Source organism: Populus nigra, chromosome 5 (assembly GCF_951802175.1).
Source record: "Populus nigra chromosome 5, ddPopNigr1.1, whole genome shotgun sequence".
In the NCBI taxonomy this organism is placed as follows: Eukaryota; Viridiplantae; Streptophyta; class Magnoliopsida; order Malpighiales; family Salicaceae; genus Populus; species Populus nigra.
This window is the reverse complement of record NC_084856.1, coordinates 2,203,836-2,230,508: the sequence shown is the minus strand read 5'-3', so window position 1 is coordinate 2,230,508 and position 26,673 is coordinate 2,203,836. Positions and strand designations below refer to the sequence as shown.

At 34.2% G+C, this 26,673-nt stretch overlaps 3 protein-coding genes across 7 annotated transcripts; 2 read left to right on the top strand and 1 right to left on the bottom strand.

Annotated features, from left to right (window-relative positions):
• The first annotated feature begins 2,613 nt into the window (after positions 1-2,613).
• On the top strand, positions 2,614-10,030 carry LOC133693540 (casein kinase 1-like protein 6). 2 transcript variants are annotated; one of them, XM_062114770.1, is made up of 14 exons: positions 2,614-3,183; positions 3,285-3,325; positions 4,111-4,180; positions 4,473-4,621; positions 4,703-4,798; positions 4,986-5,056; positions 6,228-6,289; positions 6,402-6,465; positions 6,605-6,689; positions 7,960-8,086; positions 8,171-8,244; positions 8,329-8,392; positions 8,697-8,806; positions 9,321-10,030. In XM_062114770.1, exons 1-14 carry the CDS (start codon positions 3,093-3,095, stop codon positions 9,585-9,587), a joined length of 1,371 nt encoding a protein of 456 aa, XP_061970754.1. In that variant the 5' UTR covers positions 2,614-3,092; the 3' UTR covers positions 9,588-10,030. The 2 variants fall into 2 exon arrangements, with proteins under 2 accessions (XP_061970754.1, XP_061970755.1); XM_062114771.1 differs by lacking the exon at positions 3,285-3,325 and having other exon boundaries at positions 3,049-3,183.
• A 700-nt stretch (positions 10,031-10,730) lies between these two features.
• On the bottom strand, positions 10,731-14,176 carry LOC133693541 (vacuolar protein sorting-associated protein 2 homolog 3-like). 2 transcript variants are annotated; one of them, XM_062114772.1, is made up of 11 exons: positions 13,998-14,176; positions 13,811-13,876; positions 12,925-12,959; positions 12,792-12,842; positions 12,369-12,473; positions 12,186-12,257; positions 11,875-11,946; positions 11,690-11,770; positions 11,416-11,451; positions 11,272-11,327; positions 10,731-11,017 (listed from the first exon to the last, which is right to left on the bottom strand). In XM_062114772.1, the coding sequence occupies exons 1-11, from the start codon at positions 14,029-14,031 to the stop codon at positions 10,966-10,968; spliced, it is 660 nt and encodes a 219-aa protein (XP_061970756.1). In that variant the 5' UTR covers positions 14,032-14,176; the 3' UTR covers positions 10,731-10,965. The 2 variants fall into 2 exon arrangements, with proteins under 2 accessions (XP_061970756.1, XP_061970757.1); XM_062114773.1 differs by having other exon boundaries at positions 13,811-13,855; positions 13,998-14,175.
• Positions 14,177-18,607: 4,431 nt separating this feature from the next.
• LOC133693219 (serine/threonine protein phosphatase 2A regulatory subunit B''alpha-like) lies at positions 18,608-26,617 on the top strand. Of its 3 annotated transcripts, none has more exons than XR_009842099.1 (13): positions 18,608-19,147; positions 19,769-20,011; positions 20,141-20,246; positions 20,453-20,552; positions 20,941-21,046; positions 21,175-21,265; positions 22,123-22,264; positions 22,666-22,813; positions 22,925-23,034; positions 24,749-24,905; positions 24,990-25,115; positions 25,272-25,500; positions 25,917-26,617. XR_009842099.1 is itself a non-coding variant. In XM_062114393.1 (13 exons), exons 1-12 carry the CDS (start codon positions 18,992-18,994, stop codon positions 25,410-25,412), a joined length of 1,626 nt encoding a protein of 541 aa, XP_061970377.1. In that variant the 5' UTR covers positions 18,609-18,991; the 3' UTR covers positions 25,413-25,450; positions 25,917-26,617. The 3 variants fall into 3 exon arrangements, 2 of the variants coding, with proteins under 2 accessions (XP_061970377.1, XP_061970379.1); XM_062114393.1 differs by having other exon boundaries at positions 18,609-19,147; positions 25,272-25,450; XM_062114395.1 differs by lacking the exon at positions 18,608-19,147 and having other exon boundaries at positions 19,901-20,039; positions 25,272-25,450.
• Positions 26,618-26,673: the final 56 nt, after the last annotated feature.

Genomic DNA, 26,673 nt, shown 5'->3' with positions numbered 1-26,673 from the left:
GATAAACCTATTCATTGTCTTAAGAAAAACTAAAAAATCACCCTAGAAATTGAAATCACCCCAAATCCAAAAATCAACACGAGCCGATATATGTTTTTTCCACAAACTTTAAAGATATAAAAATCACCTAATATAAACTTTTCTTTTCAAATAGAATCATTCAACACAAAAATAGTTTGTTTTTGTGGCTTAAATTGATATTAACAACACTTTCTTTTTCTACCACTAAAATCTAGCGACCTCTCTCTCGTCTCTCTGGACCAGGGACTACAAAATAAAAAAAATAAACTATTGTACCAAAATTGAATTTGAAAAATATTGAGGCATTGAAATTGTATAATTTGTGTGATTTTTAAAGTTTCAAGACCAAAATACATATTTTGCGAAACTTATAGTGTGTCACCTGTGCTTGATGCCTTTTTTCATTTTGGTCCCTCTTCTTTATCCTATATTTTCATATCAAAAATTCAATTGGTCTTCAATTATTAGTAAATCACGGGAAAAAAAGTTTGAGGACCAGATTGAAAAATATAAAATTTTGCATGGCTCGTTCACAGTAATGTGTGAAAGGATAAACAGTGGAGCCTTGCACAATTAAAAACCCACGTCTTTTAGAGTAATACTTGATTAGATTATTGGCTTACGCTATGCTGCAAGACAAATTATTTTTTTCTTAGCATAAAAAAAATATTTAAGCATTGCTAATATTTTTTCTATTAAAAAAAAATCATGTGTGGATTGATTTAATGTGATCTGATCGATTTTGAAGGTTCAAAAAATAACTCGAACGACCAATAAAAACATTGTTTGACTTAAAGTAGATACTTAAGATGACATTTTTTATAAATATTGAGACAATAATATGTTGAATCGATTCAAGTCAACCTATCAATCCGCATGTCAGGTCATAAGGCTATGATAACATTATGGAAAGCAAATCAGAACAAATTATAAAATTTAATTTTCAACAAACTCAACGTTGAATGATGAAATTAAAAAAAAACAATTTAAAAGAGAACAAAAAATTTACTTGAGTTAACCTGCTAAACTCGCGATTCGGATCATGAGATATGGATAACGCAATAGAAATAAAAATGAAATAAATTACAAAACTCAATCCCCAATCAACTAAGTGTTTAAATATGAAATTAAAAAAATAAATCAATTAAAAAAAGATACAAAAAATTACTTGAGTCAACCTCGGTTAATCTGTCAAACCTGTAACTCAAGTAATGAGATAAGGATAATCTCATGGAAAGCAAACTGTGTTAAATCACAAAGCTTAGTTCACAATTAACTCAATACTAAACAATGAAGTTGAGAAAAAAGCCATTTAGAAAGGGAAAAAAAATTGGGTCAACTGAGTAGACTTATTTAACTCGCGATTCAAGTCATGGGACTAGATTAACCTTGTAAAAAGTAAAATAAAAAAAAATATGAAGGTCTATCTCCGATAAACAAACTGCTGAATAATGAAAATGAAATTGAAAAGTTGATTAAAAATAACACAAAAAAAAAGATCCGAGTCAACTTGAGTTAATCCACCAAAATTGTGATCTTAGTCATGAGACTGAAATAATTTCACATAAAGAAAACTGAAATAAATCACGAAGACTAATTCTCAATCAACCAAGTGTTCAGTGGTAAATTTTAAAAGAAAAAACGTGAAATATAAAAAGAAAAAAAAACTTGAGTTAACCTGTCAAACTTGCAATTCGAGTCATGAGGCAGTGATAACTTCATAAAAAAGTTAATTATGAAATATTATCTTTAGCAAATTTAATGTTAAAGGATAAAATTAAAAAAAAACATAAATTGTTAAAAAAACTATTCAAACCAATAGTATTTAACGACAAATGATACATTAAAACCCCCCTCCTCCTTTAATTTTTTATTGCTAATAACAATAATTATGATGAAATATAAAATCTAAACTTTACAAACAAATAAATCATAATCATAATCCTAATCCTAATATATAATTTGATATTGCTGCAAAATTTTAATTTTTAACTTATTAATATTAACTAAGTGCACGAGAGTATGATAATTTTTATTTTTTTTTTGCATTTTAAAAATATATTTAACTTAAAAAAATATCAAAATAATATTTTTTATAACTTGTGTGATATAAAAAATAAATTATTTTAACTTATTTTTAAATAAAAAATTCTTTAAAAAAAATCATGCATTAAAATAACAAACATCATGCATTAAATTATTTTAATATATTTTTGAAATAAAAAGTTTTTGCAGAAAAACATCTTGTATTAAAATAACAAACTCATAATAGGACATACTCCAAAGCATACCTAACAAAAAAAAATTAAAGTAATAATAAAAAAATTAAAAAAGGAAGAGGTAGAGAGAAGAGAAAGGTAGGCACGTTTTCTGCACCAAAAGAAAAGGCGGAGGCTGACAGCCCAAACCGAACCGAAACAACCACCCAACCCAACCCAAACCAAACCGAACGTGTTAGGTTAGACGGCAGACCACCAAGAGAAGGTCTCGCTTCCCTTAAAAAAAAAAAATAAAAAAAATCAAAGTTGTCATAATTTCTAAAATAATAATAATTAAATAAATAACTCCAGGTAACCAATAAAACCTTATTTTTACATGTCTAAAAGTTCTATCCGTTCTTCGTCTCCTCCTCCTCCTTCCTTGCATTTTCTCTCTCAGACATAAACCCGAAGACATCGCCGGATTTTCTCCAAAATTTTTCCCTTTTCTTTTGATAATCTCAAATCAAGTTTTCTCGATCTGCATCGTCCAATTTTGTTTTCAGTATATTTTGGATTTTCCATGTCAGGTCAATGTAGCTTGGTTTGATCTTCCTTAAAAAAAAATCAGGGTTTAAAATTTTCTTTTAATTAGTTGATTCTTTTATGTTAACACAATCTAAGGATGTGATATATTTTTTTTACTTGTTTTATGATTTCTTGATTCTTCTTCTCGATTTTGTTTAATTTTGAGTTTTCGTGTCAGTCTGGTAAATCTGTGGGTGTTGGGTTTTGCGCATAGGAGAAAGGGAGAGCACAAATCTATCTAGGTAAATTTAGAAAGCCCAGAGCTTTCGAGGGCTTGAGGGAAGAATGGAAAAATCGAAGATTGACCATATGGTTGGTGGCAAGTTTAAGCTTGGGAGGAAGATTGGCAGTGGATCTTTTGGAGAACTCTTTCTGGGTATAGCGTTTTTTTAGCTGCTTTTTTTACCTTTTATGTTTTTTATTGGGTCTGAAAGTTTGTGTTTTTGTGGTGATTTGATTTGTTTTTTTTTTGGTTAGGTGTAAATGTGCAAACTGGAGAGGAAGTTGCTGTTAAACTGGTATTTTCTAAAAGGATTATTCATTTATGTTTTGATGTTTTGGATTTTGAAGGAGAGGAGTGGTTTTTTTAGCTGCGTATTTATTATTCATCTAATTTTTTGGCCAAAAATTAGGGTTTTTTCTGCATGATTGTGTTATGATTTCTTGCAATGTATAACATGATGGATGGTGTTTGTAGGTTAGGTTTTGTGCTTGGTTTACTTTGCTGTAATCACGCTTATCAACCTGTATGATACCCCCCTTTTATTGCGCAGGAGTATTTGAGATGTCAAATTTTATTACTGAAGCAGCCATTGATTTAGATTTAGATTAGGGCTGTTTACTTCTACATGATTTAGAACTGTTTAGATAGTGATGGAGTGCCACATGCATTTGGATAAAGAGAGTTGTCTATTTTGTTGATAAGACAGATTCATCGATCACATTAAGTGCACAAAGCTAGACCCCTATCGTGTTTGTTGCAAGAAGTGCAGAGAGCTAGACCCCTCTCGTGTTCGTTGCTTTCCGATGATGAAGCCTGCACTTATCTTAGTGAAGGAAAGTAGGAACACGGATCTGTATCTTTATTGAGCTATGTATGATTAATTATCTGATCCTTATTCAAATGCCCTGCTGCGCAAACAAATTACGTTATTGTTAACAGCATGATTGATGTGAAAACAAGTCTTGTATTCCTTTATTTTCCCTGTAAGAGATTGTTTTGCATGAGAATATTTATTCGAGTACTTCTTCTTCTCTCCGATATTCCTTGCGATTCTTGACCCTTAATTATTCCAAATTTCAGGAATCTGTAAAGACCAAGCATCCACAGCTTCATTATGAGTCAAAGTTGTATATGCTTCTCCAAGGAGGGAGTACGTCTCTCTCTCTCTCTCTCACACACTCACACACACACACACACACACAAATGCCCAGACATAAACAAGCAAATACAAATTTGTAATATCTGCTGCTGGGTGTTTTTTTTTTATATACTTGTGGATTATGTTATTCTTCTTAAGATGCACCTTCTAGTTTTATGAATGCAACTTCATGTCAAGGCTGTGCCCCCAGTATTTGCTAGAAGTTTACTTCAGAGTACATGGAGGGGACATATTATAAGCATTGTGTTTCTTATAATAATTTAATTTTTTTCCTTTAATGAAGCTGGAATTCCCCATCTCAAGTGGTTCGGAGTTGAGGTTGATTACAACGTCATGGTCATTGACCTTCTTGGGCCAAGTTTGGAAGATTTATTCAACTACTGCAACAGGAAATTCACATTGAAAACAGTGCTGATGCTTGCAGATCAACTAGTAAGTACATTTGATTGTTTTTTTGTTCATGAATATATCTTACACTGTAGATAAAATTTTCCTCTCATTTCCTGTCTCCAGATTAACAGAGTTGAATACATGCATTCAAGAGGTTTCCTTCACCGTGATATAAAGCCTGACAACTTTTTGATGGGCCTAGGCCGCAAAGCAAATCAGGTACTTATACATGGTTCTTGTTAGCCACCTTATTGAACTAGAGCATATGTTAGCTTGTTTTTTGCATTTTGCATTTATTGGTTATTATGTATATTATGTGAAGGAGATGACATCATCCAATTGTTGTTATAGGTTCCAGCTTTTTTCTGTTTTTACATTTGCAATTTTTTGGGATCATGTAATGCAGGTTTATGTCATTGATTTTGGTCTTGCAAAGAAGTATAGAGATCTTCAGACCCACAAGCACATTCCATACAGGTAAATTTTTCTTTTTTATGTTTGCCTCATGGTGCATGAAGTTCAGATTTATGGTAAATATTGAGATGATCTGTTGTGTTTTTCATTGGCTCGCGAGTCATCCATTTAGACATGACAGTTAACTTCTCATTACCATGAATAGTGGCGACTAGAAGAGGTTGGAGACTATATTTAGCCATAAGATTCTGTTTCATATGAAAGTGGCAAACTCCACCAGGCATGATTATCACTTCAATATGTGCTATCTTAACTTTCAGTCTGGTTCACTGCCATGAGCATGACATTATCTTTGCATAAATCTAAATAAAGCTTGATTGGAAGAGGTTGGAGACTAGGTTTACCCGTGAGATTTTCTGTTTCATAAGAAAGCAGCAAACTCCACCTGACATGATTATCACTGCAATATTTGCTCATATTAGGAGTAGAATGATGAACTCAGAAAGTTTACCTCCTTTTCTATGCATTAAAACTCGAGATTTATTTAGATTTATGCATAGGTAATGTCATGCTCATTGCAGTGAACCAGACTGAAAGTTAAGATTTGAGGAACTTAATGTTGAAGCGTGGTTTTATGACACATACAACTTTGATCCAACTCCTTAGAGTCCCAAAGACAGTTACATATCTAATAATGAGAGTGTTATCTATTGGAAATAAAACAACCCTATTTAAGTTATTTTTGGTCATGGCATGGACCTCGTGGCAGCTTTTGGATTTGATGATGAGTTAAGTGAGTTGTTTCGTGTGTCTAATGTTCTTCCTTTTCCATTAACTATGGTTTTTAGTGATGGATAATCACATTTGTGTACTTGAAGATAAATTGTATTATATAAAATCTCGTACAGCTCGATCTCAAGTTTATTTTCACTAAAAACATCATTGATTCTTTTGCCACTAGATCTTTTCTGCTTCTTGCAAATTTGTTGCTCCAGTTTTTATGCAATCTCTCCCTGTTTAGAAATAGATAAATGCAATAATTTACAGAAAAAACAAAGTGACATGTAAAGAGCCTGCATACCTCTCTCATGTGTGATGATTATTCTACTTCTTGTGGTCACATCTCTCGTATTTGTTCATGCTTCTCTCTAACTATTTTTCCTAATTTGTATTGTTTACAGCAATTGTAGGAAAATGATATCATTATGAAACTTACAAGGTTTTTCCATTGTAGGGAGAACAAGAACCTTACAGGCACAGCTCGCTATGCAAGTGTTAACACTCACCTTGGAGTTGGTAAGTCATTTTTTTTCTCATAATGATTTTCCAACTATCAACAGGTACTCACTATCTGATACTTAGATTTATTTATGCATTAGTGATGGAATTATTATTTCTCTACTTGCAGAACAAAGCAGACGGGATGATTTGGAATCCCTTGGTTATGTGCTTATGTATTTCTTAAGGGGCAGGTTGATTATATAGTAGCCAAGCACTTGAATTCATATTCTCTTTTTTTATCATTTCTGTGTGGGAGAGTGGGTGGTATGTCCTACTTGATGTTGAATAGTAATTTTTGCCTATTAATTTTATTCAATTTCTTTGCTTCAGTCTTCCATGGCAAGGATTAAAGGCTGGCACAAAGAAGCAAAAATATGATAAGATCAGCGAAAAGAAAGTTTCAACCCCTATTGAGGTAATTTTCCATGTATTCCTTATTATAATGGAGAACATCATTAATGCAATTATTTTGCAAGGGACCTCAAGAAGGATTTGGTTATGGCCTTGTTTGGGGCCATGTTCCCTCAAATTTTGAAATTTGTTTTTTGCTAAATTTTTTTTATGTTTTGAGATAGTTTTGATGTGCTGATATCAAAAATTATTTTAAAAAAATAAAAAAATTATTATTTTGATGCATTTTTAAGCAAAAAGCATTTTGAACCGCAACCGCTATCACAATCCCAAACAGGCCAATACTTCCAAAGTTTTATATGAAAACAGTTAGTTGGCAAAACCAAGCATGAACTATGATTCCTATTCTTCAAAGCTTCAAAGAAAGGAAAATTGTTTGAGCAAATAGAACTTCATATCGGATCGACAGAAAACAAAAAAAAAAAATAGAAATATATAATATATATATATATATATTATATGTGATCCAGGAAAAGATGTGATCCAGGAAAAGAAAATTTAGCAATTCCTTCTTTCTTCTAACAGTATTGATAGATAAGATACTATCGAGGAAAAAATATTCTGAATCAATCAATGAAGTTACTTTTTTACAAGCACCACCCAGAAAAAAGTGTAATGGAATTTTTTGAAATATTTTAAATATCAGAAGAATGTAATTCATAAAATGGAATTCATTTTGTCATTTATACGAATAAAGTATTATGATTATTAAGAACTCAGCAGCGCCCCCTTTTTTCTGTCTGATTCGACGGGGATGCCGTTGAGTTCTTACGCTTTCATGTCTACAACTCAGTTCATCCTATTACTACAGGGATGAACCCAAGCCGGAATAGGAGCCATAAAAGAAAATACCTATTAAACCGATCACAGGAATACCAGTTACAGTACCTATTATCCAAAGAGGAATCCTTCCAGTAGTATCGGCCATTTATCCCACTTCCCTCCACATTTAATCAAGTGGTCCTGCTAGAGACATGAACACTGCCTCTGTTGGATCCAGACTAGGCTGGATGCTTCTTGTTAAGCATCAACTAGCACAGCCCAATATTCTTCATATGAATAATAGTTTAGTGTTTGCACCAAATGTGAACGTGTCATATGTACTGTTTGTAAAGTTAGAGAGTGTAATCACGGTGCGTGCACATTTTCTTACTGAATATGGTCTTGGGCACTAGATCATAGCCCAATTTTGAAAACTGCAGTGTAATTTTGGTCTCTCATATACATTTCATTCATGTCTCTACTTGGTGATGTAAATCCATATTGTGTAACAGATGCTTTGTAAGTCACACCCCTCTGAATTTGTATCATACTTCCACTACTGCCGGTCACTGCGATTTGAAGACAAACCAGACTATTCATATTTGAAGAGGCTGTTTCGTGACTTATTTATTCGAGAAGGTAAATTACTAGCAGTTGCTCTTGTCAAGTTATTTTGATGGTATCTCTCTAATCTTTGAATTTTTGATGTTGCTGCTGCTGCAGGTTATCAGTTTGACTATGTTTTTGACTGGACTGTTTTGAAGTACCCTCAGATTGGTGCCAGCTCTAGAGGACGGGTGAGTGTTTTAACTTGTGGACATGAGTTTCAGCGGGGGAAAGGAGAGAATGTTATGCCTTAAAATTTTTGCCTCTTTTTTCAGTATTCTAGTGGGAAACCTGGTCATGCTGGACCATCCGCAGAAAGACCAGCAGAAAGGGTCTCAGGTATGCTTTCTATACACAAAAATGGATTAGTTTTGGTGCCAGGTTTATTGAAACCCTAAGTTATGATTATTCTTAGAATTTTACTGTCATACACATTTGGGATTGTGAATGCTAATCACTAGCTTGGATATGGGTTAGAACATGCCTTTACTTCAATTTAGATGGACTTGTACTTTATATAGATGCCTACAATGATTTGGACTTCTGTAACTTTATACTCCCCCCTGCTGGATAATTTCTTTTTAGGTTTGTTTTTCACAATTCCTTTGGTGGTTAATTCTTGTTTTGCAATACTTACATTCAGTTGGAAAAGAGATTCGGGAAAGATTCTCAGGTGCAGTTGAAGCATTTTCAACAAAAAGGGTCACTGGCTCTAGTCTACATGATACTTCCAGAAACAAGACCTTGGATAATGTAAGTCCCTACCTAAATACTTATAATTGCATTTTTCTGTTGGAACTTAAATGTTGTCACTTGGTCTTGTTGGATAAGGTAGCTTTATTCCCTTGGTGCCCAGGACTTTTCAGCATTTACTTTTTTAGTTTTTTGCAAGCTACCTTTTGTCCTAGTTTGTATTGATTCAGGCTGGAGATCCTTTCTTCTCTGAGTTCTTTAATTACAAACCCAAATATAGCAGAGTGTTGTCCATCAAGACAAGTTGTTTTTGTTTCTCTTCTTGTAGATTTCTTCGTGCTTCCATATGTCTTTCATATTTTGAAGCATTTAGGGTATGATTCTAAAAGTTTTAAATTTTAGTATTGCAGTTGAGGCCCTTAATTTCCACTTCTGAACAAGAATAAAAGCAGCAGAAAATAAAGTCTCTCTTTTCCAATCAATTGTCTCCGCAAACTTAATATTCATTTAGCTGTGCAGTAAGTTCCTTCGCATGTATTTAAAATCCTTATCTAGACTGTCAATTCATTTTCAGCCACCTGAGCCAGAAAAAGGGCACAGTTCTTCTCGATATGGAAGCACCTCAAGAAAAGCCATTATCTCAAATAGCAGGCCAAGTTCCTCTGGAGAACCGTCTGAAGGTCGCTCGGGCCGATTACTCTCTAGTGGTGGCCGTCTGACTTCGACTCAAAGAGTGCAACCAGGGTATGAGATCAAATCATCCCAGACCCGTGCTGCAGCTGCTAGAGGCACTCGTGAGGACACTTTCCGGAGCTTTGAGTTCCTCTCGCTCAGGAAGTGACAAGAAGTCGATTAAGAAAATAATTTGCTCACATATCTAATAGATACATGATTTTTCATGTGAAGAAATCCTGGAATTTATAGTCTGGCCTGGGGTATGAGAAATTATCAGAGATAATTACTGCAATGACAGACCAGTTCAGATCCTGATAAAACATTTCCAGTCTCGTTCCCCCTTTGTCCCTTAAAAAGTTTCTGACGGTTGCAACATGTTTTAGACGCATCCAAAAAGAAACAGATGCATCGGGACTGCCCTCTTACATGTGGAACTTGAGTTGTACTAATATTCTGTTTCATGACTCGTTTACTACTCTTTGTTTGTACCTTCGAAGGTCTCGCTCTCCATTTTCTGTCATCGAATGTGTTGGACACGACTTGTTTTACCTTGTAATGTCATGTTCAAATGTCTGCAAAGAAAACGGACGAATCTCTTTCTTTCTTCTCTTTTCTTTGCCTCGTCCTTGTATCATAAGGTCAATTTGCGCCCTCTTTGGCATGCTATATCTCTCATTCCTTGCTAGTTTATCCATGTCATCGAAATGCGAACACAACTGTCATGCTATTTCTCCATCGGGGAAATACGAAACTCGTCGTTAGTTTAACCTCCGATGCTTCACTCAGGTGACAGTAGCAGATGATATTTCGATAGCCCCACTGTGCCAACACAAGTTTAAATGATTTAAAATAGAACACTCTTTGCCCATGAAAAAATTAAAATGGCCCTGCCCGTTTTGATTGCTTTAATGGCCTTACCATCCCTCCCTCTCTGTCGTCCTCCATACCCTTTCTTCTCCAAAGCTGCTCATTCCAAAGCCATGGTCTTTTCTGCATAAGACCTCCTTGGTTCGTCAATTCTCCTGATTCAAACCACAATCCTCTATTTTATGTGGAATTCAGCGACTACAACTGATTGGGTTTTTGTTTTGATGGCAGGCGTGTGGTTGCTATGAATTGGCTGTATGTCCTCGCTCAAGGATGGCATTTCAATTCGGAGTGGAGATGTTATAATTTTTTCATTTTTTATAACACTGTGCACAAGACATTAATCCAGATCAACAAGGTCTCTCAAATTATCAGAACCTGCAAGCAAATGAGTAACATTGAGGGGAAACATGGGTTTGGAAAAGATAAAAAGAAGAAGAAATGCCTACAGAATACAGCCCCAGGAAGAAATCAAATTATGGAATGTTAATGTAACATCGTGCACAAGACATTAATCCAGTTCAACAAGGTGTCTCAAATTATCAGAACCTGCAAGCAAATGAGTAACATTGAGGGGAAACATGGGTTTGGAAAAGAAAAAAAAATGCCTACAGAATACAGCCCCACGAAGAATCAAATTACGAGGGAAGCCTTCAAAATGCAGTAGGATGGTCATCTCAAGGGTTTCTCATGGCTGCCAAACGTTTCTCTAGCTCGTCAATGCCAGAACTGCAAAAAGGAAACAAATGATGAATAAACATAGAAAAAAAAGGAATTTTCCTCTTCCTCTTTATTCAGTTATTTGGAAGCTGTTTGATTCCGCTACTAATAAGAGAAAAGCTAAAGCCCGTCATTCCCCAGATCAGCGGTCTGAATCATGCCCTTGTTCCAATAAGTGCATCTTGGTTTAAAAGCCATTGGTAGATTGGTTTTATGTGAATTTTTTCATTGTTTGATAAGGAAAATTCAGAGCAGAAAAATACCTGCTGGCGTCCTCTCTATTCTTCCCTGTGATTTTACCCTTTGGTGCCGCTGACAACTGCCAAATATAGTTCGGGTTAGCATTATGAATAGGAAAATAATCACTGCAAACAACGTTTGTATAAAGAATTACAATTAACACCAACCTGTGAGGCAACATCAACACCAATTTCATCCAGCACCTGAAAGAAAAATAAAAAAGGAAAAAAGGTCATCAGTTCCTTGTTTTGAAGTCGATAGACACTGAATGAATTCATAAAGAATGATTTCCTATTGGTAGGGAGGGGGGGCGTAGAGGGTTGTAAATTATTGGGCACCATATAGGATCTTCTGCAACCGCATGCAACCACAAGCATAACAAGCTTCTAGACTCCCAGCTTATTTTAGAAGATCTTCATATTACATCAATGATTACAATACCTGATTCGTCAGCTCTTCAGTCTCCTCTTCAGCCTCATCGTTATCCAAGGCATCGTCTATGGCATCCGACATCATTTCAGTCTGTATGGAAAAGTAAGAGTGATCAACACTAATGAGCGAAAAGAATTGACAATCATGAACTTCCTATCATGGTAGATTATTTAGAGCTAAAAGCATGATCTTACAGTCATATCCATTTGTGCTGACTGCTTCTGAAACTCTCTTATAACCTTCATTTGCTTTGCAGGCGCCATTTGCTGCAATTAAATCATAACAGTCATTAGCATTGCCCCAAAACAAAGCAAACATATGAAATTTGAAGTTCTAATTTGTGTACTAATGAAATAAATATTGTTAAAAAAAACAGAAGAACTCGTGTACTGTTTTCATCAAGCTGCTTTCAAATTAAAGAGATTTTGCATCTTGAAATATGTGGATATTAATCTAACATTCAATCAATATTAAAACTTACATATACTATGAATCCATGACTAACCTTATTCATAGCTTCCATTGCCTTACTGGCACCTTTTAAACCAACAGCAACTGAAGACTGAGCATGCATTGCCTGGCAAAGCAGATAAACATTGTTAGGAACACATTGTGCATGCACTACGAAGAGCAATCCTCACCCATTCCCTCAGTACAGAAAAAAAAAAGACATGGTTTTACATCATACCTGAGTATGGGTCGCTATGCCTCTCATTTGAGCTCGACTGCCTTGTAAGTTAGCTATTTGCTGCCTGAGCCTGATTAGCTGCCGGGCTAAAATTTTAGTTGCTGCCTGCAAAATGCATAGCCAGGAAAAAAAAAAGAATTGAAAAGAATTAATTAGGTGGCTGTTTGAGGGCAATCATGCTCGTCAACAAGCTTCAAGACTTCTGAAAATTTGGGTAAAATGATCTCCATTGAATGCAAAGCACTAGATTGATTTTTAAATACTACTAGAACAAGAAATCTACATCTGGCTCCTAAGTAGAAGAACACAAAGTTCAGCATTGTTATTGAAGGAATATAAATTTAATATTGTTTAGGAACACTTATATAACACAGAAACTCAAGTCTTCTAGCAGTGAGGAAAATCCATATCAAAGCAACATACGTCATTTCCAGTCTTAGCTGTCCGTTTTATCTCCGCAACAAGCTTCTTTTCCTAAAAAGATAACAAATATGTTAAAATCTAATCGAACAGATAAAGTGTGAAAAGAGATCACCATTCAACAACATTTGATTACTTCTAGCTGCAATGCTCCGATTTCCCTCTCTATACCTGAATCAAGGTAGAAACAATAGCGTGAGATTCAAAGAAATTTCCGGCCTCATAATCTAGCAGGATGTTAATCGTAAGATCTCTCCACAATTTATGTCTCGGAATCCAATGACATAAAGAACATAAAATGACAGTGCCAGCCACACCCAAAAACCATTTAAAGAACCCTATGCTCTTGGCAGTCTAAGAAGGACCACATTAAGAGCTTTACAAAAACGTCTGTTTTCCAAACTTATTCTTTCGTTTAATAGGTTTGATGCACTTGTACAGTCCCGCAGCAGCTCTAGTCTATCTCTAATAGAGTATCCATATGAAAGGAAACTGTATCATTCTTTTTGATTTGTTTTTTATTAGAGAAGATCTCATCTTCACATGATGGCACACTAAGTTTGCAAATCGGAATACTTTAGCATCGCCATAGAAGTTCCCACCATTTCTTCCACCATAGGTCATCATTATCGACAATCATTCAACTTCCCAAAGGAGGGCGTGCTCTAAGGTCGCTTGAATGGTATCTAAACCATAATCCAATGCCATCCCATCAGGGTTTCAACATCTAACAGGCCAACCCATTTCACTTTATAGTCCAAATAATAAAAGGCGGCGGCACTATGTTCTTAAATCTAAACACTCCAGCTGACAATTTTGCTAAGGGAAACACGACACGTTTGAGCTTATTTTGTACTTGAAAGAAAAAAAGAAGAGAGAGAATTTGATCACGAATTAGCTTGAATATTAAGAGAGGAAAAAGCAACAAGAAAAGAATTTGATCATCTTTGTATACAATCTGGCATGGTATTCGAATGCTGAGAGCCAAATTGGCTAAAAACAGATAAAGAGCAATGCAATACCTCTAGTAGCATGTTGCATTTCTCTCTTACTATCTCGAAGAGCCTCTGCACAACCCAAAGAGATCGCTTGATTCATCAAAGAAAATCAACAAACTCGTGTGATTGCACGGACACAACAATAGACAAAGATAATCAAGCAAACAGTCATAGAATTGATTTAACAGAGAGAGTTGGGGCATGATCGAACCTTTAGGGCTTGGTTTTTTGCTGAAGAGGTTCATTTTATTTTTCTTTTAGTTTTATTTGAGCTTGAAAAACTGGGGATTTTGATTTCTTAACAACGTTGTTGACGAGGAGAGAAGCTGCGATGGAAAGAGGTTCTGTTTTGTTTGGTTTGTCGAACGTGGAGAGAAAGCGCCTCGATGAGGGACCGGACTGTAAATATATAATTATATCTTCTCGGGATTTTCTTTTTAATTTTGACTTTTCTCTCTAATTAAGCGTTGACGGCAAAGTCTTCCATCCAGAGTTTGACACCTTCATTTCTCGTTTCTGATTACTAGGCGGTGCCATTTTTTTAATTTATTTTTAATATTTTTTAATTGTTTTATTGTGTTGATTTTAAAAATAAAAATAAAATATATAAATAAAATATGTTTTTAATTAAAAATATTAAAAAAAACACTAGCAACATGCTATCAAACAAGCACTTTAGCAGAAAAAAAAATGTTATAATTATTATAGTAAAACATTTTTTTAATTTATGTACAGTAAATTAAAAAAAAGTGTAAAAAAAATAAAAAAACAAATTACAAAAAAATTTAAAAATAAGAGAAAATAATGGTATAAGTAGGACAAGTGTAGAAAATAAAAAAATTAAAAATTAAAAATTAAAAAAAAAACATTAAAATCATGAATTTAGCATGAAGGTTATAATATTTTTTAAAAAAATATTAGGTATGCAGACTTCTCCAACATGTTTTTTTACATGAAAAATTAAAAGTTTAATTTGAAAAGTATATGGAATCATCTAACTAAATAAATTGATAATCATTTATGTAAATAAAAAAATATAGTTAATAATAACTAAGAAAAAAACTGTAAATATGAGATATTTACTTGATTATGTTTACTAAACTTTTTTATTTAAATAAATAAAAGATAAATCTAATATAAAAAAACTTGTGACTTAAATGATAAATATAAAAGAAAATTATTGAATAAACTCATACCATAAAAAAATATCACGAAAGGTCGAATACAACAAAAAAATATAAAGAATAGATACTTGCCGGTATGATGGAAACATATAAAAAATAATAAAAAAAGGCCTCGGATGAACTCGACAGCCAACCCCAATGAACAAATCAAACACATGACCTATAACATGAAATTGGGATGACCCCAAAAATAGCAAAGTGAAAAAAAAATATTGGTAAATTTTTTTTTTTAAATGATCAAAGTCAACTCAAACTAATATTTCAGATCCATAACCCAAGTCACGAGACAAGGATGACTCTATTAAAGACAAGCTTAAAAAAAAAAAGCAAAATTTTAAACCAAACAAATATTGAGGTATGAAATTGAGGGAAAAAATCAATAAAAAAACAATGTAAAACCAAACAAACAGCAATTAAAAGGATTGAGACTAGATCGAACATAAAACCAATTGAAATTAAATGTTAAGGGAAAATTTAAATAAAATCAAATGTTTATAAATGAAATTGAAAAAAAAATGTTGAGGGAACATTTAAATAAAATCAAATGTTAAAAATATAATAATTAAAATAACTGGCACCAAACTTGACATAAAGATTCGATGAAAAGAAATGCTAAAGGATGGAATCGAAGAAAAACAAATAAATCAAGAAAATGATTAAAATCAAAAACAATAGGAATTAAAAGAATGATGATTAAATTTAATAAAAACTAACAAAATCAAACAATCAATCATGAAATCAAAAATAAAACCCAATTATAAACAATCAATGTAAATAAAACAATTGCAATTAAAAGAAGAATGACTGAGTCAAAAGAAAAAAGAAATTGAAGGGCTGGTATAATTTTTTTGCATAGCCAGCACACAATCCAAAGAATAAGAAAAAAAAGGAAAAAAGAAGAAGCCAACTAACACCAAATTGATCTCATTACTATAGATGCATCACCCTGAAAGGAATAGGACACCGAAACTCATCAAATGATGCAACGAAAGCTTGATTTCAATCATTATCATTAGTTACATATGCTGCTTGAAGGCGGCAGAGCAACTAAAGTGTATAAGAACCGTTTTTTTAGCACAAAACTGAAAATGTTCTAGGACTAAACAACAATAGCAAAAAAAAGCCTATGAAATTACAACAAAGTCCTTGAAACAAAGTCTAAAAAATTTGAATGGCAAGGATAATGATGCAGTTCAGCTGTTCGTAAAATAAAAAAAATGCCCTTATTACTTAATATCAATAAACAACAAAGCACAAGGAAATAACAATCAAGCCTGTGGAGTCAATGCTAATAAATTTGCATGGCAAAGATATCTGCATAACTCAATTATTCATGATAAAATTAAAATTACTATACGGTTCTGAGTCAGATTTTGATTGTTTATTCTCCCATGACAATATAATAACTGCACTGTTATTAAAAAAATAAAAAGAAGGTGCTTCCCAAACAAATAAAAAATAAAAAATTGACTGTATGCAAAAATTATCGTACCCCTTAAATAAAATTTTCAAAATTTAATAATGAAAGGTAAAAGAATAATTTCATATTATAATTCCACGTACATTTTACTACGAATGGAATACAGTGAAAACCTTGCAATTTAGTATTTTACTTAATATCTTCTCGGGATTTTCTTTTTAATTTTGACTTTTCTTAAGTTGGAGCGTAGACGGCAAAATCCTCCATCCTAAATTTCACACCGTCAGTTCTCGTGTCCGAGAGACGGAGAGAGGTTGCAAGGTGGGTGCCCTTTGTGCTGGGTGTATTGCTCCCTCCAAATGGGTTCTATATATATATATATATATATATATATATATATATGCGCGTGTAATTTCCTTTTCATGATTAGAAATTCAGGTTTAGATTTTTTTCTCGTGCAAATCATATGAATATTATCTTTAATTATTGGGTATGATTGTTAATTCTTATTATAACTCCAATATTCTCTGAAATTATATTTATTTTATATTTTTAATTAGGGATGTTAATCTAAATACTATATGGACCGGTATAAATAAGATAATCTTTTTTTTCATAAATAGTTATTTTACTTTATTAATAATAAATATGATATAGATATTATTAAATCCAACTACTTAATAACTAACTAACTAAATCCAATAAATTTAGTGATTTAACCCATGATCTTATAAACAGGTACAGTTAAATTTAATATTTTTTTTAAAAAGCACTAAAAGAACATCATTTTAAATAAAATAATTAATTTGATTAAAACGATAATCCGGTTAGCAATATCCTAAATTAACCGAACCTAGTCTGACAACTACCCGGGAAATCTTGAATTTCATTTGGACACCAGGTATTGCATGTTGTCTTCGTGTTTGATAATCTTTCGAAATTATCATTTTGTTTGTTGTTTTTGGAACATCCTAGCTCCAGCGAATCATCCTAATTTTGAAAACTCGATCCGCTGTGCCTTAAAAAATGTTCGGAATGGAATAGATTCGAGAAATAAAATGAGTTCAAAAATCCGTATTCTATCTGCATTCATTGTAAACTATGATTTCGAGATCCACTACACTAAAAATCATTCACATCCATGGCTTTGAAAGCCATGACCGCACGGGACAGGATCTAATAAAGCATGGATTTATGGTTAAAAAGACGATGAGTATTAACAGCTATGCACGGTTTCAATTTTTCTATCATTGACTTTTCTTCAATGAAATTTACCGTTCAATATATATATATATATATATATATATATATATATATATATATATATATATATATAAATGCACCCCAGGCATCGTTGTCCATATTCAGCTTATGGGATGCTCTGGCTAGGGATTCCTCGGCTTGTGTTTTGCTCTGGATAGGGATTTGGGTCCAGTCAACCTCTAGATCACATGTTCAACTAGAATAATCCAAAAATGTTGTTTTAGTTGTCTTTTTAAATTGAAAAAAATAAAATAAGAAACGCTAAAATACTTTGTTTTGGATAAAATATATAAAAATTATTAAAATTTACCCGATTAATTCCCTAGTCAACCTAATTATTGGTTGACCGGATGGATTATTCAAGTTTAAGATTAAAAAACTCTAATCCAAACTAAAATCTAAATTAAAATGTTATTATATTATCATGTTAGGTTGGACTGGATTAAAATCATGTTTAAAATTATTTTTTTTATTTTTAAATTAATTTAATACGTTGAAGTTAAAAATAAATTTTAATAAATAAATAAAAAATATTATCTTAATATATTATTAAAAATAATATTAAAAAAAATACCTTCTAGCATGCTCGAAACAGACGTTTAATATCGATGATTGGCAACCAGTATGTCCGAACTAGTGGATCCCCTTTTCGAGAGAAAAAAACTTTGTCGGTAATAACAGACAATATATTTCATTTTCGATTTAACGAATTTTATTACACCTTGATATAAAATTAAAAAGAAAATATATTGTAGCAATATCAAAGAAGAAACGTAAAAAAAATCCACTGCCGACCTCTTGAAAGAGAAAATAAGAAAAAGAAAAGGCTTATCCACTCATTTATACGACGTCGGTCTGTCCTTTACGAGAAGTATAAAAACAAATTTTATTAGAACAAAAAAGAAGGGCATTCAGGTGAAGCCGTGCTACATAGCGAACCGTATAACATAAAAACATACGTATAAAATTCGTACAAATCAGGCAGGCACCCTACGTCGCTGAGAGAACAGACCCAAGAGCCTCTTTGTCTCCTGTCACTGTACCTCTCCTGGGCGGTTTCTGTTACCAAAAAGCGCTTCTTTTTCGAAAACTCCCCTCTCTCGCTCTCGCTCTCGCTCTCGCATATCCCTCCCTCCCTCCCTCAATTTCACGCGCTCTCTCCATTTCTGCACAACGAACTAAACTACATCGCCCTTCCTCGATCTTCCCGCTTCTCGAGCTACTTCAATCATCCATCTCCGATCGAACTTCACCCTCGATCTTCCACTTCTGTGAAACAAGTCAAGGATTCGAGGATTTTTGTTTTTGAGGAATTAGGGTTTTGTTGAGAAAGAAGCCATGGATATTGATAGAGTAGCAGGAGAAGAAGTTTGTTGTTTGGACACAGAACAGCTGCAGCTACCAGAAGTTTCTTCTTTTGTGCTTAAAGAAAACCCTCAACTTCCCGAGCTATTGTTCTCTCAGTGGCTTTCGCTTTCTGACACCACCCGATTGGTACTACTACTTTTATTTTATTTTTCTTTCTATAATTACTACTATAATCTGGCAATTGAATTATATTAAGTTGTAACTTGTAATCACAAATTGATGTTGATAGCATAGATTAGGAGTGTATATGGTGTGAAATCGGTATGAGATTAATTGATGAGGGGACATGGTGCGCACAATTTAACAGTATTATATAGTTTTTTTTGTTCTTTCTGATAACGGCATCCATCCTTACCCATAGGTAGAAACAAGCGCACCATGTCCCCTCTTTCTCCATCATTATGTAGGAGCCCACTGTGTCCTATCTCTATCAGAGATATCCAGCCTTGAAGCTGGGACACCTTTAAGGCGGAATTGGGTGGTTACCAATTTTCTTTTTAGGTTATTGCACATGTATTGTTATTGAATCTATGACTGGAAGGCATGATGTCGCATTTTTTCATTATGAAGAAGTATAAATTGGGTTGTCAGCCAAAACGTAAGAAATATTCTCTAGCTATCATGGAATCTGATTTATGATTATTCATTTTTGGTCCGTTGGTTTTTCTTTCCCACAACCTGCTTCTAGATCGAAGTATGGAATTTGTTTTATCTGATTTTTGTTTAAATCTTTTGAATTGAGTGCAGGTAAAAACTTTAATTGATGATGCAAAAGCTGGCAATCCCATTAACATCCCTGGTATCTCTGCTAATGTTAGTGTTGGTGGGGTCAATTCATTGCCTTCCATGTTTCCTGCTGGCAGTGCACCTCCGATTTCACCAAGAAGTTCATCTGGTTCTCCACGCACATCTAAGCAGAAAACCAGTCCCTCGTCTTTATGTTCTCCATTAAAATTAGTTAGGGAATCAGAATGGGAAGTCATACCTCAGGTCTCATTTACTTCTGTCAGCTTTTTTTGTAAGATACTGTCATAATTGAGGTTCACTTGTTAAATTGGTATTTCTCATCTTCTTGTGTATGCTCAAGGCTGAAGCATTTATGTATACATATGTTTGCAGTTTTATTTTCGAAATGGTCCTCCAGCAGCAAGTGCACTCAAAGAACAATGTCTTTCTAGAATTAATCATCTTTTCAACAACGATCTGGATGGATTGCTCCTTGATGGTCAGAACCGTAACCAATTCATAATTCGCTCTTTTACTCTAAGCACAATCTTTTTCTTACATCTTATGTGGGGGAAGAAGCCCTTCAGTTTATGGCTTCCAAGGTTCTTTTTTTGTCTTCCCATCCCTTGTTGTGACAAGACAGGGAAAGAGAAGGAGATACACAATAACTTCAAAGCAGTTAATGTTTATTCTTTTGTTTTGCAGAATTTAAACCTGTTACAAAGATAGTTTGCAAGTTACCATCCTTCTTTTCCGATGTGCTTTTTAGAAAGATTGATGTTGACTGCACCGGGATGGTGACCAGGTAGGTACTTGTGCTCTGTTCCTAAATATTTTATTTTGATCAAAAGAAAGTGCAAGCTTTTGGAATCTGGCATACAGACTTATCTCCTTGCAAAACCCATCTGCTTCTTCTTCTTCTTTTTTTTTTTTTTATCATTTTGCATTTCTCAAACATCATGTTATTTCTTCCTTACCTTGTCTGAAAGCATTTTCTGCCCATTTTATGTCACAAGCAGAAATATAGCTTCCACCTGATCTTAATAGATGCCATGGTTGCTGTATTCTGAGAGGGATTAATTATTTGTTTTCTCAATATTAATCCAATCCATCCATCATGTTGATTGATGCTGGGTGCATCTACTTTTGAATATATATTTTGTCGGGCTCTTAGTTATGTTGTTTGTTTGTAGGGATGCATTTGTTAAATACTGGGTGAATAGCAACATGCTGACGCTGGACACAGCAACTCAAGTATTCAATATTCTAAAACAACCAGACTGCAGATACCTTTCTCAGGTTTGTCATGTGATCCCATTACTTCATGTGCATTTGCTGGGCTTGTTCAATTTTGCTTCCCAGTAGCTCCTCTATTCAGACAACCCATTTTATTGGACTAATTATCATTTTCTACTTGACCATATCAGTCTGATTTCAAACCTATTCTCCGAGAACTTCTGGCAACTCATTCCGGGTTGGAATTCTTACAGAATACTCCTGAATTTCAAGAAAGATACGGTATGCACTTCATTAATTAGCTTGTTATTTTAGCTTTTCAGTTAAGCATCAACAACATTTATTGTTTAGGTATTGCTTAATTGTAGAAAATGAAGCTCTGCCCTGCCCTTGATCTTAGTGGCTCCTCATGCTGCATGCAATTGTTTACTTTAGCAATTCATGAGGGAAAATGGCCACTTTAGAATTCGCCATGTCTTTGGTATCCAATGGCCATATCCTAATCAAAGGTTTTAGTCAATCCAAAAAGCACATCAAGTGTTATTGACTATAACCATTGCAGTTATCAAAAGGGCAAAGGAAAAGTTTGCTGTTTTACCTACGGAAGTAGCTTTTGTTGCATGTTATTTTAGTTTGTTTTTATGGTTTTTATTTTAAAAGAATGCTGGACCATTAAGATGTGGAACATAAATGGTTCTTGAACTTAAGGAACACAAAATCAAATAATATCATAGAAATACAAATAAAAAGAATTACAAACTAGTATCCCTAACACACAATTTACGATACTGGATTTTTATTTTATATTAACAAGGGATTTAGTTGTTGAGATTTAAGTGGAATTGATCGAGTTATATATATATGTATAACTTGGTCAATTCCAATAAGTTATTCTTGAATAAGTTTTTTCTGACTTTTTTGACATCATATGGGATCAACTGAGATAGAAATTAGTCAATACCAATAAGTTATTCTTGAATAAGAAAAGGCTGCACTAACTGTTCATTTCATCATTTAGGCTTCTTGTGGATGCTTTTTACATACTCTCTTGTCATTATAATGTTTGTTCTCAAATTAATTAACCTTTCCATTTTTGCAACTAATATTAACCAATATGAACTCTTGTTGTAATGGCTCAGCGGAAACTGTCATATACAGAATATTTTACTACATCAATAGATCAGGAAATGGCCGTCTTACACTCAGGGAGCTGAAACGTGGAAATCTTATTGCTGCAATGCAACATGCAGATGAAGAAGAAGACATTAACAAAGTTATAAGGTTGGGGTGCCAGCAAACTCTTTAAATGATTTAAAAAGAAAAAAGATGATAGGAATACCAAGAAAATGGACTGTAATTTTTCTTTCTTCAATTTAATTAAACAGCTAGACTATAATATCCTTACTAGTGTATGTATTCAAGCAAATGAACTTCAATTTATAGGCGTAAAAATAATCGGATAACCAATTTGATCTAATGACTCAACTTGCAAAGTCACCAAATAGTATTCTTCTGCTGCAATCTACCTGAAGATTCTGTCACTATAATTTAAATCAAGGTGTTTGACTCTTCTTGGTTGATACAGTGATAATGTGGAAAGACTTGCATATGGCATTTAATTGATTTGATTCTATTAATTACTACCAATGTGAGTTATAACCATGTGCTGCCCTTCGTTTTAGGTACTTCTCGTACGAACATTTCTATGTAATATACTGTAAGTTTTGGGAGCTGGATACAGACCATGATTTCTTTATCGACAAAGAGAATCTCATCAGATATGGTAATCATTCCCTTACATACAGGATTCTTGATAGAATATTTTCACAGGTTGGTTGGATCTCCAAAGCTTGATACAAATTAATTTTGACATTTAAGTATCAGAGACATTTTTCCTAAACGAAGTGCAAACATTGTGTTTGTGCTTTACTTTTGTTTTAGGTGCCAAGGAAGTTTAAAAGCAATGTTGAAGGGAAGATGTGTTATGAAGATTTTGTTTATTTCATGCTCTCAGAGGAAGACAAATCATCTCAGCCCAGTCTTGAATACTGGTATTATTTACTTTCCTTGCTCAAACTCTTGCCTTTCCCTTTGTCATTGGGAATATTTTGAATTACAAATGGAACATGAAGTTCTTGCATAACTGACAACAAGGTGGACTTGCTTGTGATAATTGTTTTAGCCTGTTCAGGCTAAAATGGATACATAAATGAAAGAAAGAAAGTTGAGGGACTATTTTGCTAGGATACAAATAACGTGGACACTATATTTTTGGACAGACTATTTATGATGCATTGATGAATGCTTGGAAGTCAGTAATAAAAAGTTGGGATCTAGTTAGCGATTTCACTTGATCTATTTGATGGAAATTCTCAATTTAAGTGATCTCCATAGTTTGAGTAACTGATCTTCTAGTTAAATTTCTCTGTTCCATTGTTGGGGTGTAGCCTTATCCTTTCAGCACAATAATAATTTGGATAAATGATGAGATGCATATTGACTATAGACATTTCTGTCCTGGGATGTACTGGAACGCGGCCAGATTCATGGCATTCTTTTCTGTCCCAAGTGGAAATTTCTCTCCCCAAAAACGTATCAGAAGCATGTCCACTGACCTACAAGGTACTCGGTTCTCCATAGTTTGAGTAACTGATCTTCCAGCTAAATTTCTCTCTTCGTTGGTTGGGGTGTAGCCTTATCCTTTCAGCACAATAATAATTTGTATTAATGATGAGCTGCATATTGACTATAGACATTTCTGTCCTGGGATGTACTGGTGCACGTGCGCTTAATATTGAAAAAGTAAGTGCTTGTAAAAGGATGGTATGAACGGCACTGGGAGCAAATGTTCATCAACATTTGACACAATTCTGAAATATCGTAACCTTTGTTCACTTAGGTGATGTGTAAATGTCATGTTTTTTTTTATCCTGCCATAATTCTTGAATAGCTTGAGTTTCCCGATTTCAGTTCCTATCCCAACTAATTCAACAATCAACCAATTCTTTAGAAATCTAATTTAACTAAGTCAACTTATTAAGTCAGCAGGAAAATCAGATGCTCTCCTGATGGCCAAAACATTTATCTAAACACATTTTCTATCTAAAATGAAAGAATGCTCACCTGCTCTTGTATATCGTCTCCCACCCTATTTTCTTGTCAAACCTCTCCTCTTGGTTCTTAAACAAAGGGAATTGGGAGTGTATGTTTTGTTCCATTTCCATTCTAATCATTGAATTAGGTATGAGTAGGACTCTGGTTTCTCAAAGAGGAAGAACAGCCCTGTTCCCTCATTTGTTTTAGACCTGAAGGTGGGACAAAAAAGCACTTGTTCCAGGATAACAATCCTGACCTTAAACAGTGATGTAAAGCTCCTTTTTTTCACTGTGAACAAAGTGGACCAAGCCAAAACTAAGTGTGCATCTCCTTCACTCTCCTAAATGTGCGATGATTTTAAAAGCTTCCTCTGTTCAAATCTTGTACCAAAGCCTAACATGTAACTCCTGCTTTCTGATGCTGTGTCTGTGGAAGCCATCTATGCTTCTATGTACTGTGCCCTCTTATCTTAGAAAGTTGTATTTACAGGTCTATGGAAGTCATTTATCATACAGCTCCTCCACTCTTGTTAATGCTCAAGTGGTTTTAAACACATAACGTATTCAAATCGTGTTAGGGTCTAACTCATTTTCTGATGCTCTGTGTCTATGGAAGACCTCGATGTTTGTGTCGGCTGTCCTCTCTTATCTTATTAAGTTGTATTCACAGGTTCAAGTGCTTAGATTTAGATGGAAATGGCGTGTTGACACCCAATGAATTGCAATACTTCTATGAGGAGCAGCTGCACCGTATGGAATGCATGGCCCAGGAACCTGTGCTATTTGAGGATATCTTGTGTCAAATAGTTGACATGATTGCACCAGAGGTGAAAAACTTGGTTCTTTCCAATACTCTGGAATCCTTTTCTTTTTGTGTTAGCTCTCATTTGCAGAGACACTTTTTGTTGCAGAGGGAAGGTTACATCACACTGCGTGATTTGAAAGGATGCAAACTTTCAGGAAATGTTTTCAATATTCTTTTCAACCTCAATAAGTTTGTAGCTTTTGAAAGCCGTGATCCTTTTCTTATTCGCCAGGTACATTCAGCATTTTAATCTTGTGTTCCTGCTTTTTAGCTTTTATATTGTAATAATATATCTGGATACTCAGGGGTCCAATGGTGCTGGTTACATAATTATAATTATATCTTCAGGGATCATAACTGCCTGGTTTTTATTTTTTGGTGTGGGCAGGAGCGTGAGGAACCAACTTTAACAGAGTGGGATCGCTTTGCACATAGAGAGTATATCAGGCTTTCAATGGAAGAGGATGTTGAAGATGTCTCAAATGGGAGTGCAGAAGTTTGGGATGAATCATTCGAGGCTCCTTTTTAGGTTAATGAGTTGAGGTTTATTTAGATGTCTAGAATGAGGTAGACTTCCCTGAGAAGAAAGATCAAAATTTTGCATCACCTTTATTTCAGTTGAGTTTTATACTTTGTTTTAACTTCTTTCATTTTCAAAGTTCCCAAAACATTTTGTGGTTCTTACTTTTCAGTAAGAATTTAAAACCTCCATAATGTTACAGGAAAATTGTTAAAATTTCAGTGGAGGCTCCCTGACTTCTTTTGAGGGAAGGAAACAGAAAAAGGAATTTGCTGCATTTTTTCATTTGTGGAACTGTTTATTTTAACTGTTAATCTACCGACTACCACACATACCTCAGATGTTTATTATTTCTGCCACAAAACATCTTTTCTTTCTATTATTTTGGTTTTGAATGACGTTTATGGAAATGTATAATTTTTGGATTCAACAAATATTCCAACATTCCTTTTTCCTGTTTTTAGATTATTTGTATGTTAAATTCAATTTTTCTAGTCCTTCGTGTCTTTGCAGTTACCCACAGCATCTCTTTGTTGCTACTTTGGATATGGAATGAAGATTTGGTACTTGGACTCCTCAGTGGAACTTGTCAAATCTGCACTGTTGGTGATACATTTCAAGCTTGGTCCTTACTTTGGCTTGCTCCAGTAGGCAACATGGCTGCGTTTGTGCGATAACATTCATATGCTCTCTAGAGTTCCACAGTGATTTCCAGGATGCCAGATGCTTTATTGGGAGGGAGAGATGGCTGTCATCTGGTTATTATTCATCACCCAGGTAACAAAAGTTCATATAATTGTTATTGGGTGGCAATTTTGCTTCCAGGAAAGCAGCTCCATTTCTGGATGATTTTTCTCGAGCTTCTGCTCTTTATGGGAAAGGTGGCTGGTATGCTTGTCCTTTAAGCTTGTAACGACATATATTTGTGGATCAAATGCTCTCCTCGGTTCATTCCTGCACCCTTACCTCTCTCTCTCCCTCTCCCTTTGTTACTGTTTATATGTTCTTTTATTGGATTTTACGAGGAGGGACAAAATTTCACGGGGAGAAATTGGGTTGTTAATCATGTTGTTGTGGCAGTTTTTTGGTGGGAGCTGTGCAAAGACAAGCTCTCTTCCGTCATATGTAGCACTGAAACAAAGAGCACACGCGTCCATTACTGCTCTCTGCCAGCAAAAACATGTTTGCAATGTCAAGTAGTAACTTTATAACTAGCTACCAAAATTGTTGATCTTGTGTCGGTACCCAAGGCTGAACCCTGGTTGAGTGG